This window comes from Pagrus major, chromosome 5 (assembly GCF_040436345.1).
Source record: "Pagrus major chromosome 5, Pma_NU_1.0".
In the NCBI taxonomy this organism is placed as follows: Eukaryota; Metazoa; Chordata; class Actinopteri; order Spariformes; family Sparidae; genus Pagrus; species Pagrus major.
In genome coordinates this window covers 34,143,597-34,161,423 of record NC_133219.1, presented here as the reverse complement: position 1 = coordinate 34,161,423, position 17,827 = coordinate 34,143,597, and the positions used below count along the sequence as shown (strand labels likewise).

Below are 17,827 nucleotides of genomic sequence, written 5' to 3'. Positions count from 1 at the left end.
GTACAAAACAGCTCTCAGCCAATTTAGTCTGCCTGGTCATTAATGAAATTTGAAACCTGTCTCCTGCATGCACAGACACACATACACACACAGAAACACAAGCACACTATACAATATGAGGCTTATTTTCTGGTCAGTGAAATACAGTTAGCAGTGCTTCACTGCGCTGGCTTACACAATTAGTGGCCCAACGGATTCAGGGGATAAACTGGGTTGAAATGAGAGGCTAAAAGAGAAGAAAGAGAGAAATAGATAACACGTGGTTAATTGTGCGTAACAGACCAAAGCAGAGACCAAATCTCTACCAGCCAGTCAACACCGCATGTTGCCTCATTTGTCCGTCTCAGCGACGCTGCAGGTTGACATTTATTTTTATGACTAATTTAGCATCGTCTTGTGGGAACTTTATCTGCCACTACAGATACTGGCACTCACCAGTCTTTGCTTCCCCTGCTTCCCTTTGTGCAGCAACCATTTTGGCTGACTCAGTGTGCCCTTGGGCAGCGTTTGACCTTAGAATGAACATTCATGTCGACCCGCCTCCCCCTCACACCCCGTCTTTCTCTAGCGGGGTCCCAGTTCAGGGGCTAGATACATGAAGTCAACATGAGCAAATAATAACAGAACAGAGGTCTCTCCAAATGTGGCAGAAAGTTCAGCTGTCTTTTGTGTATCTTTTGCTGCCCTCAGAATCCCATAACCCGCTACAAGCCTGCCAGTTGTTCAAAGCAGATTTCTGGCGGCTGTTCCAGCCAGAAAAATCAAGTGATCATCTTATATTTGCCAGGTGTTTGTGTTCAGATGGTCATTGGAAATTTGTTGGAATTATGTGAATATTACATGCGATAAATGTTGACCGAAATGTCATTATTCATCTTGTAACCTTTGGAATCATGGAACTGGTCCCAGATAACCAAAGTTTTCTTTTTTTTTTTTTTTACACTTTGTCGGTTGTTTAGCAATTTCTTTGTGAAAGAATTAAGTTTTTCCCTTAAGGTGTTGGCAAACTCTGCTGTGAAGCTAGACCATTTGGCTCAGAGTTAAAGTTTGAGCCTGAGAACTCATCTTTGTGGGATGCATACTTCTGCAGCTCATCCATCTATATTGTCTCTACCATGTTTTCTCTCCCACAAGTCCTCTAATACTGATGAATGATTTCCACTTTTCCTTTCTGTCTCCTTGTCAACAGGCGCCATCTTTGACGAGTCAGCGCGGAAAGATGACGAGGTGTTTCGCCTTGCCGTGGCAGATCTCAATTTGAACAATGAGATCCTGGAGACGGAGAAGATCACCATCTCTGTGGAGTTCGTCGACGGGAACAACCCCTTCCAGGCTGTGCAAGAAGGTAGGATAATAACAATACTACATGGTCTTGGGAGTTAGCATGTGTGCCTGGGAGCAACAGGGCCTAGCCGGTGCATCATTTCCCAAGTCAAATTTGTGCTGTTCCTTTTGTGTTGGTATAAAATCATATTCAAAAGGAGGGCATCAATTTGCTTCTGGGCAGGTTTCATTTTTTCAGCTTGACTTTTCTGGTTCAGACTGAAATGAAAATGCTTGTTTTTAACATTGATCCCTTCACAGTTTCCAATATTCATGATGTTTTTTACTTTTTTATGGTTCAAATCTTAGCTCAGCTCTGGGAGCTATTAGCCATTCCAGCAGCTCCTAAACAGTTTATTTACAAAAAAAAATAAACTGCTCCACCGGAATTAAAACATGCAACCGTGTATAATAAGGAGGACATCTTGATCTGAGTGTCAAACTTCACTCTCAGTGGCTCTTTTTCAGTCCTGTGTATTTTTGTTGACCCCTTGAATGAATGAACTGAGACCAGTGAGGCACAGGAAATGAATTCATGCATCACAAACAGCATCAAAAAGTTGGCACACAATCAGCCTCTGTCTTTAATGTCCCCTTGGTTTTCATGCATGGCTTGCATGTCCTCCGAGTTGACCTGCGTCACGCTGTCAGCTGAGGATGAGGCTGTGTTTTATTTAATTCCTCTTCCCTTTTGATTTGGTTTGTTCTGATGGTGACAGCCAGTTTATCGCATGCAAATGTAGTTTGGACAAGAAATTGACTCTGGATTGTTGATACATGGTAGTCAAACAGTGGAGACACTAGGCTACACAACTCATTTCCACCCATGTGTACACAGATTTGGATATTCATGCCTGCCTGTCAAAAAGTTATGTAATGTGGCCGCTGATTCACGACCAAAGCCAACAGGCTTGACTCTAAATCAAGCATTTAATTTGACAGAACCTCGTGTAACAAAACTGTATAGGTCAAGACTCTAGTTTTTTTCATTTGATGCTTTAATCAGATTATTTCACCAAAAGACCCTCAGGTGTATAGCAGCAGAATTAGTACACAGAAAATCAGTTTCGTTGAACATATAATAAATGAGGTTGGCAGTGCATTTGACTGCAAGAGCCTTTTAATACTGTAGTTAATTTGTTTTTCATTCACATAAACAGGACGGTGAATACATTAACTTGATACATTTTAAATAAAAATGCAACTGCAAATTATGCCGTTTGGTTTCAATGTAGGTTTGCTGTCAAAGGTTATTCCAACATCTTATAAACAAACGGACAAAGATTTTAAAGAAAGTCTTTTTAAAGCAGAACTATTGAAAATACTGTAACATAACTGATTACTTCATAGCATCACAAAACAAAGGAGATGTTAAGTGTTATTGGTTGGTGTAGATGTGTTAGTTAGTTTGTTCGCTCTCTACACAACTGTTGAGCTGTGTGGAGCAACACTGTTCTTTGTGTGCAGGTTAAACGTGGCACCGCTGGTGTTCTGATAACATGGGAATGTTATTAAAAATAGGCAGATAGATAGGGATGAGTGTGTGGGTGGTACTGTGGCACTACAGTGATCTGGTTACATCACCGCAGGGCTGGCACAAACACACACAGAAGCCGTAACAACAACTGCAACATAGAAAAAAAATACTCTTACCCTACACCTGTCACACACACACACACACAGAAAGACTAGTAAACAGCCTCTTCTCCCAGCTCATAATCATTTGTAATAGAAGAAATAGCTTGTGTAGTTGAATGAATGTTGGAATCGTTTATCACGGGGTCTGTTTTCACCACGAGAAGACATTATACTCTTAGTGAAGTGTCAAAGACGAGAACAAGTCAATTGATCGGCAGTGCAATTACTTAAGTTCTTCTCACACATTTAAACGCAGCGAACAATAAATTAAGTACCGTACATCTGATAGCCAGTCAGCTTCTGTAGCACATTCAGTTTGTATCTGTCACCATTCTAATCCTGAAAGACTGTAAATCATACATTGGAAGGTAATAACGCAGCTAGTATGCTGGCACAAAGTAGAATGGTATGATAAACTCACCTAAAATGACCCGAATACGCACGTGTGTGAGCCTTTATTAAATGCTGGCTGCCTCTTCGGAATCATCCAGCGAATTAACTCAGAATAAAAAGGGAATTAACCAAAATACAGAAGGGAATTAGCGGAGGCAGACACAGTACTTACTTATTGATGTGATACAGCTGCTCATTGTTCACTGGCTTTTTTGTTTAATTCTTTTAAAATGATTACATTTTACAGGGTTACAACTCCAACACTAAAAAAGCAACTTGCACTCACATTTTGACATATTTTATGTATCTATTCTTGACGATTGTGGACGTATCAAACACGTCTTGTGTACGGCCGTGAATAATGATTCAGCGCCAGATTAAATTAACCGGACACGTACCATAGCTATACTCTCTTAAGCAACTAATATTTGATTTATTTATCAAAAATCTTATTATCTAAAAAAAAATTGCACTCTTTTACACAATTACTCAGCAATATCTTATTGACAGATTAACCAAAACCAATGGATTTAAAGAGGCACATGAAACATGAAAAATGATCCCTTCAATGATTTAATTAACTGATTATCAAATACAAAGGCCCCATTATCAACACCTGTGCACACGCTGAAATAAACAAAGATGCACACAAAGACACGTTACGTGAATGAGCGAAGGAGCGAGTAGAGAGAATGCATTTTGTTTGCATTTCAGTCGAACATGAATCAGCCTGCGTGCCTTTCACAAACAATAGCGGCCATATATAAGTGTGTCTTGTGAGATTAGCTCAGAGGACCTCATGTAGATGGACTGCATGTGGGTGTTTGTACCTCTAGGAGCCTTCTGAAGGGCTCTGCAGTGTTGTTTGGTAGTCGGGCTGTAATCCTTTGAAGTCCTAAACCTGAGTAGTTCTATTATCTGGGCTCTGTGTGCACATACGAATGCTTAATGTCTGTGTTTGTCTCTGTTTTTTTTTTTTTTTTTTACTTTTGAGGACAGTGAGCAGCTTGAATCTCAAGTGTCTTGTTTAGAATATCGGCATTGTGTGAAATAATGACAGTGACTCAAGAGTGATGTGACAGCGCAGCAGGAGGCAGTGTTTGAACGCTCGCTCTCTGACCGAGCGCACTGAGCCGACAGCACGTTCCTGAATCCTGCAGTGTGTCATTTTCTGTCTTTTTTCTGCACGTTTTTTTTTTTTTTTTTTATCCTTTCTTACATTTTTGTGGACAGAATAATTCTGTAACTTCCTGTTTTAAACTTTGTTTCGATTCGAGGGATGCTTCTTTTGCTGAGTGTGCACATTCTTTTCAGCAATCTCATACATCACATTCATAAATATAGACACAGCTACAACTCGGAGTTGCCAGGTGCGCTGCTGTCAAGTGCTGTTGGCTGCAATAGAAAGCTCATAAAGAGTTAGTTGCTGAAGAGCACACAGTGTCTATTGGCAGCAAAGGATTTATTAACGACAGGTGAAATGCAACTAATTCATTTTTTCTCTCTTTTGGACTTCAACCAGTTAGTCTTCAATGAAAAAAACTGGCTCTGCTTCTCATTTTTTGCCTCTCTCATCCCCTGACTGATTAAACTCCTGCAGGCCTCCAAGTCCCTCAGTCTGTTGACTCGTTTGTCCAAATCTGTGGGAGGGTCAATGAATTCTTTCCTGTCCTCCTGGTACTGAACAAACCGCCTGACTCATTTCCCTGCCAGTCTGCCTGCCGGTCTGTCTGTTTACCCGTCTGCTTGTGTCGTTAGCTGGCTGATGAATTGATTGCCTGTCTTCCTGTCTGCCTGTCTATCTGTGTATTTGTCTAGCTAACTGGTAACTTGGCTGGTAAATCAGTCGTCTTTGTCTCTGTCTGTCTCCCATGCGTGATGGTTTCAGCTGCTTGGCTTGGTGGCCTTTTAAGCAGAGACAAAAGTTGATTGGTTAAGAGATTTGCTATTGCTATTAGGCTGTGCATCTTCTTTATTAGCCAGATAATCAAATAGTCTCTTCAAAGTCTCCTACATTATCTCCTACTTGGTGCATTGGTTTGTTGGTACTACAGCAAGTAGTTATGAATTATGAAATAATTACAGTTGTCACAGATATTTCATCAGCTAAATTCTGCTTCTGAGACATGCATTACACTAGTAATTGGCGAAAGTGTAGGTAGATAAATCACAAATGTCCTTGCACTTTAGTTCATTAAGGGATTGCTATAGTTTCTACTTTGAGATAACTTTGAGATATGATTAAAGAGAAAAGCATTCGCTCCTTGCCTCTCATCCAGTTTGTCCAGGCAATTGACATGTAATTATCACCAGCTATGCTAAGGTAAGAGCTCATTATTGCAATCAGCACTTGAGACATTCTGTATAAGTGCAGTTCAGAGGTTGGAATAGTAGCTGATCACAAAGCTTAAAAAAAGAACATCGCAAGGTAATAATGCTGCAAAGAAATACTGACAAAATTAAGTGGAATGCTTCTGAAAGAAAATGCAGCGTCAATTAGCAGCACAGGACATGAAGCCCTCTCAGAGTGGAGGCTGGACTGCTTCTGAGGATTGTTAACAACTTCAACAAATTGGTAATAACCAAAAACTAGAGACCATCTTGCGGTGGGATCACACCAGCCTCGGCATCCATCAACATGTTCACGTTCCGACCCATGACCACTGATTACCACATCAGTAGTCCTGGACTGGAACACACCAATCTTCAATCTAGCTTCAAATACACACCTCTAAAAGTATTGTTACTGCATCTCGCACAAGAGTGGACAGAAATAATTGGGACTGGGTTACATTGATCTGTAACAAAAAACAAATCTTGGCCAGGCTCATAAAGTGGAAGGCAAATGGTCCTTTTCCTACTTCCTACCTCAAACTCAGCCTTCATTTTGATCTCAAGTACACACCTGTAAAGATTTGTGACTGCAACTTGCACAGTTTTGAAGCTATTGAGCTGACAAATCTGTCCACAGACAGACATGCAAACACCTGGCAAAATACTCAAAACACCTTCTGTGTTATTTCCTGTTACAATATGTGTCACCAGGAACTCATTTTGCCATGATGACACACCCACACACACAGTCACAAACTGAGAACATCACCAGCCAATGCGGTTGCAGCTGGAAATAACTGCGGCTCTAATCTTTCGCTGTCTGACTCACTTTTAGATGAAATGCATAAGGGCATGTGGCACAGTGACAGAAGTGACGTAATATTGATTAGAGGACAGATACTTAAAGAGGATAGAGAGGTAGAGCGTCAGAACAACAGAACCCTGATGCTGGAGTGAGAAATAAAAACACAATGCACATCACAACAACAATATCTTTAACAATGCAGATCATATTAGAATAAAGCTGTTAGTTTTTAAAAAGACTTATCTAATTATATACTTTATCCAAATGACTTACTGTGTTCTCTGCCCTGAGGGTAGTCTCTCTCTCTCTCTGTCTCTGTGTGTGTGTGTGTGTGTGTGTGTGTGTGTGTGTGTGTGCGTGTGCAAAATTGTCTCAGGAGTGTGTAGAGGGGGTTGGATTAAATCAAACTCCCCCTCTCCCTCCCTCTCTCCCTCCCTCCCCTTTCTTCTTCCTGCATGGTGCTTAATTGTGGATCTGCTCCTGTCACTTATATTCACATTTCACTCCCTACACCCTAACCCCCTATCTCCATAGTAACTGAGCTAGACATTGCTTAGGGAACGGGTGGAGTCATGTGTGTGTGTGTGTGTGTGTGTGTGTGTGTGCCCGTTCATGTCTCCATCGATTAAAGCAATGAGAATCACCTAATTGGATAACAGTCAATGGGAAGGTGGGCGTGTGCTGGTGTGTCGTGGGGGGCAAGGAAAAGGAGAGCAGGAAGAGACCACAGGAGGGAGGGAACTCAATAGTTGTCTCGGCTTATTTTCCATCTACCGCTTAGTCTTGACACACAGGGCACACAACTGCATCCATGCGCACACAGCCACACACACACAGATTAGGAAAAAAAATCCCTTCACACCTTCACGAGAAGGTATGCAGAAAGAAAAGCTGGGTAGTCTTGACAGACCCTGCCAGCATCTATGACTACCCGTTGCTTTGTTGTGTCTACATTCTTTCTCTCAAAATGGAGTGTGGGAGTCCCCGTCAAAATGAGGATTTGTTTAATTTTACTATTATTTAATGCACTTAAGAAATAATCCCGAGGACAGAATGCTCATGAATGACTAATCTAAGAATGAGATTAATTCGCTCAATGATTATACAGTACACAGCATAGACGGCTGCAACATTCGGGACTGAATCCAGAAGCAAAATCATTGTTGTTTAGAGGGGAAAAAAGTCCTCTGTAGTGTACATCCCTGACCTTTATGTGTGTCAGACACTAACCTGACAATTTTTAACCGTCCACGATGGTGACAGTCGTAGAGGATTATGTGGTCAAAGGTTAAGGTCAGTGTGACCTCACAAACGTGTATTTGGCCATAACTCAAGAATGCATATGCTGATTATAACAACATTTCACACAAATGTTGAATTGGATAAAATGATAAAGTGAGGACATTTTATACCAGAAGGTCAGAGGTCAGCTTCACTGTTGTGTTGTAACATTTCACAAAAACACCTTTCTGCCAATTACTTAAGGCCATAACTAAGGAAGAAGAAAACATTTTTTTGTTTCTCTTGATGTATTACACACTATTACTCAGACATACAGCACTAGTTTACTACACGCTCACTGGTTCTGCTTATATTGAGCTACAGGTGATTGTTATTGGTCCCATGTTACCAAAAAAATGCAATAGTCCATTTAAAGTCTTCATTACATATATTATGTCTGGATGTGAACAGCAACTTGACTGGCTTGCAGTGGCACAAACTCGCAAAGTGGTGATTCCATTCATTGCATATTGAATCTCTTTGGGTTTTTGATTGTTTGTATTTACAGACGATCATACTGTATGTATTGATTCGTCAAATTAAAGGCTTGATGAATTGGTAATGAAAATAATGATCAGTTGAGTCAAAGCTATGATCATTTGTTTACATCTTATTTCGAGTACCATCTCCTTAAAATGTCGTCTTTGCAAATGTACTGTAAATGGCAGCAAGGTTCAGCACCATGGACAGCACCTAACATCACACTGAGTCAGAGAGCTTCACCTTAGACGTCAGAAAAAGAATAGCTTTCAAGCAATGGATGATGAGAGATGCTATTAAATGGCCCTCCTCGCCACCGTTGCTTTTTATTTGCCAAGCATTTCCAAGGATATGGCTCATTGTTCAGTTAGATCGGGAGTGCTCCAGTGAGCTCAGTGCTCTGGAGTGTTAGTGTTACAAGTTTAAGTAATTCCTTACAGTGATCTTAGCACTTTAGCCATCTCCCGTGGTATTTGTGGCGACACTGGGCAGGCGTTGTAAGTGGTGCTTTTGAAGAATATTGATTGCTGTGATACTGTATAGAGAAAACACACATGGGATCATGTGCTGTCACGGTAGAGAACGACAACAGGCATGCAGGCCGTTAACATTCTCCATTTGCAACAAAACTCAAATGGCATACCAATTCAAAAACAAAGAAAATGGTGGCACAAAGGCAATAAGATTTCATTTGAGATATTTGCTTGTATTAAAGTGATCCAAAAGATTGCGGTAAAAAATGCTTCAGTGGCGTTCAAGATGAATTATTCGGGCTTCTAATGCAAAATGGGATGTGTATAAAAATGATAATAGCATTCTCCATCTTCTTAAGTTCTTAATTAAAGTTTCCATGGATCAGAGTGACTGAAATATATATTTAGAAGATTTGTCGTCTTTTCAATTTATCTGTTCTGACACAGTGGAACTCTTTGTGATTCACAGGAACGATGCGATAGAGTGCTAAAGTCAGCATGAAGCGAATGCCTTCAGGGTGTGAGAAACACTTGACTGCATGAGTGTGATGAGGGTAACTACATCAGACTTTGTCATTTTGATGACTACACTGTGATAATGTAAACACATTGACGGAAAAACAAAACCTTCATACCAAAAGGGCAACAACGCCTCTCTCACGCTCTCTATTCTCGTCTATTCTGGCGGCAGGATTTTCAGTCAGCAGTGCAAAGAAACGGAGGGCTTTGGTTTTGTAATCAGGGCATTTTGAATTTTTTTCCCTCAGAATATCGCAGTGTTAGATGATCTTCCCTGTTCATGAAACATTAATGTGCCGTTTAAAAGATTTAGAAGACCCCCTCCTCCAGTTTCGGTCTGTAATCCAAACATAAACAAAAGTGTCAGCGCCAGCAGAAAAGTCAAAGCACTGGATTGGAGACAGATTAGATACTGCATGTTATTGACATAGAATTTGATTTACTGCACGGGGGAACGCAAGTTATGGCAGTACATTTGGCATCTAAGGCTTTGATCAAACATTTGCTGAGGCTCTTTTGATTCTGAAGTTACAGTTGGACATGTAGTTGGAGAGTCGTGCCATAAGCCTGGCAGTGCGTGTATCAGCTTGTTATTGATCGCTGAACAACAACAACCTGTTTAAAATGGACACCTCTAGGATTGTATAGAGGCCTGTTAGTGTTCGGTCTTCCTTTTTTGTCATCTTCATTCACTGTTGAATGTATCTAGTTAAAGACATGACCCGTGATACAAAGCCTTGAGCTACAGTAAACATTGTAGCCACCAGGGGGCAGAACATTTCCAAAGAAATCTCGCAAAAAAATCATATTTTATCAAATCTCTACGGCAAATTGTCATGAGCATTCCACTGGCCAAAGTACAACTATATATAACCGATCCCCTTGAGAAGAGAAAAAAAAAAGGTGTGTTTTTAGCTTTCTAGATGCTAAACTGTCCTTATTAGCTAGCTTTCATACGGCTAAGAGTGGCTAAGAGTTGCTGACAATCAGTGGTTTTGCACTAGGATTCATTCAATGCAGTCCAATAAACACCTTCATTGACAATAACACATTCTACTGACAATGTTTTTGTACTTTGCTTCCTGCTCATAATGGGTTGCAATTGAGTCTCCCACGCAAAGAGAAGAAAAAGGCTTATTTGATTACTCGTAATGCTTGACTTTGATGGAAACTCCTTTTAAAGCCTTCCTCCAAATCAACTAAACCATGTCCTTTATTTGAAAAATGCTGTATTTATACCAACTCCAGGATCATGAGCGTTTCATCGGCATTGCTTTAATTTACTTTTGATTAACAAAACGAGGATTCATCATCCTCCAAAGACATGACTCAGAGGACACATTCAAACTTGTTAACTCTGAGGAAATGAAATTGCACTGGACTGTTTAGTGGTTCTGGGGGAATTAGGTCAATAAAGTTGCCAGACAAGATGGCAAAAGAGCCCCTTCCTGTTTCCCAGCACTTGGACTTAGAAATGACCTCCTCCAGTATGAAATGAAAGTGTTGATTTTTTATTAACTTTTTGGTTATTTTGTGGAAAGTGTGTCAGCAAGTGTTTTTGAGTTTACTGTCAGGTGTCATTTTGAGCTGTTGCCTCCAGTCACTTTCCCCAAGACAATGATTGGACTCGTATTGCTACAGTATTGTCATAGTCCATCCTTGTCTGCTGTGATTGAAAGCTGGTGAGTCACTTGTTTACAACCTGAGGCCTTTTGGCCAGACTCAAACACATACGTAAGTGGAAGCAACTGTGTTAATGTTCATACACCAAAACATTTCCACTTTCATTACTGTAAATCAACTTGTTTATTTCTATTTATGTCAGCCAAACACCGCCATGGTTCAGGTCATTGTGCCCTCCTTCCCGTCTGCCTCTCGGCCCGCCTAAACTTTCTCTTTTCCCCACATCACAATGTCACATACAAAGCAGACATGCACTGACAATTAGCTACCATGGAAACCGGGCCCAGTATCATTCAGTTGTACGCCTCTTGCTCCCTCCTTGCCTCCCTCCTCCATCTTTCTGTCTTTGTCTGTCCTCCACATCGTTGTGTCCGCATTCTCTGATGTGAATGCACGGAACAGTCTCGTTAGCTGCCATAGAGACCAAAGACATCTCATTTTCTGAGGCCATTCCATCACTCAGAGCCTGGAAGTCCTCCTCCGGCTGCCATCCTCCCTTCATTTGTCCATTCATCTAACTGCCTAACAAATAGCTGTATACACAGTCAAACCCACACACATGCAAGCACACGGTGGCTTTCTTGATGCACTGACATTTCTCCGCTCACCCTTTCTCCACTAGATTTATCCTTCCTCCTCTGTGCAGTAGTCGTGGCTAAATTGCAGAGATGTTAACCTCTCCGTTCTTTTAGGCTTTATGCAATTCCATCAATGTTTTTCTCATCTCTCTCCACCACTTTATCTGTTTCTCTCTCAATCTTTGTCCTCATCCGGTGATTAATTGCAACAATTCAATTAACCTCCCTACTAATCTTGGAGTGGGTGTTGGTTAAGGAATGCGAGAGGGGCGTATCCATGGCAACACTGACATTTTACAAGAGGCAATTCGATGCCGTTTTAGTGTGTGCATGTGTGTGTGATGGAGTCCAGCAGCTGACAGCTGGGGACAAACCAGATCCAACCAGGCATTCGGAGCTTTTAATAAGGTTTGTGTGTGTGTGTGTGTGTGTGTGTGTGTTTGCTCACTTGGCGGTAGGTCTGTTGATTGGTTGGTAGATAGAAAGCGTCGTTTAAATAGAAGTCAGAAGTGCATCTCTATTGAAGGGTTTCCTTCCTGCCCCTACTGAGCATTGACCAGCGCGCACTCTCTCTCTCTCTCTCTCTCTTTGTATCAGTCTCTATGGCCGCTTGACAGAAAACTTCCTCTCTCTTCAGCGCAGATGGAGAAAGATCACCGTGAAATTATTTTTGTTGTGGCTTCTCCTTTAAAGCGCCACTGTCCTTCAGCTGAAAACTACATTTCATTTCTTTTGAACAGCTTTTTTTTTTTTTTTTTTTTTTTTCGCCCTTAAGACTCCGCATGAAATACTGTCTTTTTATTTCATTCAATAATTGCTGGACCAGGTGAGAAAGCACAAAGACTTCCTGGAGTGACGTCAGTCCCTTTCCCTCCTCCCCTCACAGTTCAGGACGCAGAAATGACCTAACATGAGATGATGTTGATGGGTATGCATGGATATGCATGGAGGGCTGATAACTTTATATATCTTTTTAAATGCACAAGCAAAGCAACAGCAGTCCCTGGCAATGCAGTCAGATGTCACTGTTTCCCCTTCTTCTATTTATAAGTATAGAATGCAATCCATTCAGCATAATGAATAAATGGTAGATTTATAGTTAATTAAACATTAGTTTATAGTGATTTGACTGTTAACACACAATGAAATGCTTTATAAACCATTCATTAAGCAATTGTAAAGGTTTACTAACATCAGTTGTAACTTTATGATGGCCGTCCAAATAATGGGTGTAGATAAACTACACTGTATTTATTAACCATTTACTATGTTTTATAAACACAAGTTGCAACTTTTCAATGATAAATGGTTTATAAAGCATTTCTTTGTTTGTTATCATTTATTAATGATGGTTATTATTAGGGGTTGCTATAAGTAATCGATTTACGATTCAGAATCGATTGTCAAAAAAAAAATTTCTTTAGGGTAAATAGTGGCGCAATGATGACGGCAGTAAATAGGTGGAACTGAACTGCCAGGGTAGTGCAGCACCTGGACAATATACAGCACACGCTAGAGTTACCTTGAAGTAATCAACAAGGCAGCAAGCAATTCTTTTATTTAATCACTGGATAATTACCAGACATTAAGCCGGCCACGTGTTTGTAAGTAATTCTTATGCCTTCACGAGACGTTACGATGAATCGTTAACAGAGCGGAGCAGCGGCCAGCAGTAACAAACAAGACCGGCTGACAACTGCTAACAAGCTAATAAACAGGCACCCCTGCATTCAACACATTAAACAAACTCTGTGGTGAAGAAAATAACACTTTTTAGAAAATAACTAAAAAATCTGCTTCTGCTCAGCGTCTGCTAAAACGATGGATCCCCCGGAGCTAACAGTGCAGCACAGAGGCTGCTCTCACTGCTGGACTTAGAATGTTTATCTTAATTTCTCAGTTTCTCTCATAATGTATTTCAGCGGATTAAGGACCCCAATTAATGATAAGCACGCAATAAACTGGAGCAAAAGACTGAAAACAGTGCCTCCTTTTCTATTCATTCAATCAAAAATCAATTTCGAATTGAGAATTGTTTTGAAATCAAAAATCGATTCCAAATCGAACATCCAAGAATCAAAATGGAGATTTTGCCAAGTCCTGCCTGCCACTCCTGCTTGCTGTTTGATTGTTCTGCATACATGGATACAATTAGTTTGAAAGGTCCAGTGTGTAGGATTCAGTGGCATCTAGTGATGTAGATGCAGATTGCAACCAACTGAATAGACCTCGTCTCACCCTCGCCTATGAAAAAAAAAAAATAAATTGCAAAAAGTCCCTCTAAAGAGCCAGTGTTTGGTCTGGCCGTTCTGGGCTGATGTTGAAAACAAGATGGCGGACCCTGTGAAAGAAGTTCCGGTCCTTCTGTAGACATAAAATGCTCATTCTAGGGTAATTAAAACACAATTCCTAGTTTTAGATGATTATAAACTAATAAAAACATAATTATGAACATTATATTCCATGTCTTCCCCCATCCTGCACCTTTAGAGAGTTTTTAATGTTCTGTTTAAATCAAGCTTAAACGCTACAGTTTAGTAACCTGCCCCTTTAATCGTTTCCATTTGATTGCATGTACAGCTTATCTAGGACTTCATTACTGCATTAACCCCTCAGCGGTGTACTGCACACTGTACACAAACTACATTACATCTGAATACTGAGCTCTGTGAGAGTATTACATCATCTCAAGTGGTGATGTGTGATTTAACTTGACAGTCTTGTTAATTTATTTTTTTAAACGGTTGTAGCCTTGTGAGTATCTGCCAAGCCATAACACACACACACACAAACACACACACACACCTAAACCTAAAAGCAATGAAACAACTGTATGCACTGGAGGATAAAAATTGAAAGTAACTCCCCCTTAAGAGCATTTAGCTTCGTACTTATGACCGGTGGACAAAACACTCAATAAATTAATAAACAGCACTGATACAGTGTGACAGTGCGAGTGCACACGCGTAACACACATACACACAGCACCAGCACAAAAGCCACCCTGCTCTAATGCTTGTGTTTTATTAGAGTCATAAACTACACAGGCAGAGAGCGGCCAGAAAAGTTTTCCTGATTTGATTTGATGCTTTTTGGATATAAAGTGCTCTCTTGTGGTCTCACTGCTTTTTATTCAGCACAATTGAATTCCAGCTTTTTATTGGCGTGACAGCTGACTGGATTACCAAAATAAACTACAAATAATGAACATTTTTTAGACCATGAATTGTATCCCCTTTACACCTGTGCAGTGTCTTCATGTCTGTGCATGAAATAGTGTCTATCTGGATCAACGTCCAGCACACACACAGATAGAGAGAGAGAGAGAGAGAGAGAGAGAGAGAGAGAGACCAAAGTAGAGTTTCTTTCTGTTCCAGAGATGCAGGGACATGCTCTGCGTCAAGGGACAAAGAGAATAATTCATCCCGTGTGTGTGTGTGTGCAAGCGCTTGCGTGTGTTCATACCCTTTTCACCCCGTAGGGAGATTGTAATTGTTTTGCTCACTGCCAGACTAGCCCAGCCTCAGCCTCTCTCTCTTTGTGTACCTCTCTTTCTCTCTCTGTCTCTTTCAGTCACTGTCTCTCTCTCGCCCTCTCACTCACCCGCATGCGTGCACACACACACACACACACACACACACACACACACACACACACACACACACACACACACACACACACCATTGTCGAGATTTTGGCTTTTCATTTTTTAAAGCCATTTCATTTACTGCTGCTCCCAACTCGCGCACAAAAGGAACAGAGGGATGAAAAGTGATGGAGGTCAAACAGCAGGTAGGGAGGAGGAACACGATGTCTGATGAGATTCCTTTAATTCACTGTAGATGATAACAATTTATATTGAAATTCAAATGTAGTCCCGATTGCGTATCTGCCGCACTTTGTAGTTGTGGTGTACTGAGGCAGAAAACGATGTCATGAAACTTCTAACACTTTCTTTATCTCGCTTCCAAATTTTACGCTGTACTGTCAAATCTATCACTGGGGAAATGATTAGAGGTTTCGCTTTGGCCGTCGGTTGACACCAAGTTGACAGGCTGTCAGTCAAGCTGCCGGCGTTACCATAGCGATGGCTCAAACTAGTCTCCGTCCTCGTCGAAAGAGTGCCATGTGTAAATCACCTGCATGAGACTGGTTGAGAGAGGCAGAAATTGGAAAGGCCGAACAGATTAGAGGGTTATCAAGGGTATTTCTCCTGTTTTCGGACCATTATTGGAACCGTTAGCAGCAGCTCCCCTGAGAGTAGCTGCACACACGCAGGAATACACAAACAGCAGAGTTTCAGGGTCAGGCAGGTGAATGTGTTGAGGAGTGAGCAATGAGAAGCACTTAAATGAAATGCTCCGAAGAGCCAATGCTGTGGCACCGGCCTTAGTCAAGCACATAAAGAGACAGATAAGGAGAGGGAGATAGAGATGCAGAGAGATGAAGTGTGGAGAGAGTAAGATGCGGAGAGAAAAAAGAAGAAGAAAAAAAGATGAGCCGCGGCCTCTGTGGTTTGGGAAAGAGAATTTGGAGAGGTGAAGAGGGACTGCGGTTGAGGAAATGAGCTGTTCGACTGTTAAATTGTCTCTTCCTGCTGCACTCAGTGCCCTTCTGGGTGAAGATGTCAATAATGATTGAAATGTCAGCACCAGATTCAAAACTACTCACGCGCCCACATGTGTGGAAATCGGTATTAGAATTTTACTTTGTTATGTAAAATTGCGTCGCTGCTGAAGTTTCTCTGATCAGCAAAAAAAAAACAGAAATACACACATTATCATACTTTTACAATTTATTTATTGAATAAGTAAATAGTCTGCTGGTTTTGTTTGATCTGAATACATGATTGCAGAGAGTATCCCGTCAAGTCCAAAATTCTCTCTTTTCATCTGATCAGTGTTGTCTGCACCATTCCTTTGTTCTGGATGGTTTTACATTACGTGTTTAATTTCCAGGTCCAGCCTCAAAAGAAGCCAGATCCTTGTTAGGTTGTTCTTTGCAAAGATGTCTACTGTTTCTGCTTCAATTTCTTTTTTCCTGATTCTTTTATAGCACTTACAGTGCTTCATTTCAAGGTCCAAGCCTCAAGTACGCCTGAAGCAGACCTCAGGAGATCACCTTAACTTGGAAAAAAAGACCTTGATATCTTTATCCTGTATTTACTGTGCTGACTATATTTCATAGCTCTACCCTGGAGTGTAAAATCGAGAGCCCTGAAGTCCTCAGGAAATTGTTAAATTTCCTCTGAGAGCTACACATAGCTCTACTCACCACTTACATGGTTGTTACTTTAATGGTTACACGTAGCTTCAGTCCCTTGTTTTTAAATCCAGGCATTTGACGTGTTTGCGTGAGAGCATAAATTACAGATTTTTTTTAGGTCATGAGGACAAATTCAGTTTTTATAATTATGTTTACCGTTTTCACTTCAGGGCCCAGCCATTCAATATATCTCTGATTAAACTGTGTGCTGAAGTGCTTGGTGCTGTCCCCTCATCCCTTGACACCTACAGGTTGTTAGGTTCCTGCTCTCGCTGCTACCTCTTTATTGTTCTTTCCTGAAGTCAATTTCTGGCCATTCTTCCACCTTAGGGCGACTGGGTGGGAAAGAGAGTATGAGAAGATTCGAGACAAAGAGATTTGAGCAATGGATAAATCTCTGCAGACATCTCCCATCTTTCCCTCCTACAGCGAGGCCAGCCCAGAGCCACACGGGCATAAAGGACATTGTTTATAGACAGGAGAAAGCACTTAGTTCCTCCTTCACACCTTTTAGTCGGAAGGTCTTATGAGAGTCAGAGAGAGAGAAACAAGAAGGATAAGGCAGAGGAGAATAACAGAGGGTTGAGGGGTTTCAGAAGGTGAGTGGTGAGAAAAGAGGATGAGCAGATGGGCAATATAGGGGAAGAGAAAATTAAGGGGATGAGGCAAGAAGAGGAGGATTGGAGAAAGGAGAAGAGAGGTCGGAAAAGACATGGGAAAGACATGAGGAGGGGAGACAACAAGTGCAAGGGCGATTAACTTGACATGTACCGCCGGTTGGTTTTGAAATGTGAATTCATCAGTGTTGCCTCATGAATAATGGGATAGGGGCATCTAATCCCATCATCTCTGGGGCTGGAACAGTGACACAGGAGGGATTAACAGGTCAGGAGAAAAGAGACAGAAATGCTCCAAGTTGACTTGAAATGCAATGATATTCTGAAAGGTCAGAACAGAAGAGAAGAGGAGAAAGAAAAGCAGGGAGTGGAAAATTAGTTGTTTGGAAGGTTGAGTTAGAGGTGCGAGATGGAAGAAAATGAAAAGAACAAAGAGCA

At 41.1% G+C, this 17,827-nt stretch overlaps 1 protein-coding gene across 1 annotated transcript in view; it reads left to right on the top strand.

Annotated features, from left to right (window-relative positions):
• Positions 1 to 893: 893 nt before the first annotated feature.
• Positions 894 to 17,827, top strand: part of grid2 (glutamate receptor, ionotropic, delta 2) — a 406,897-nt gene continuing 389,963 nt past the window's right edge. The window contains exons 1-2 of the mRNA XM_073465777.1: positions 894 to 918; positions 1,190 to 1,345. Of these exons, the coding sequence (XP_073321878.1) occupies positions 894 to 918; positions 1,190 to 1,345 (181 nt within the window). The remainder of the gene's footprint in view (positions 919 to 1,189; positions 1,346 to 17,827) is intronic.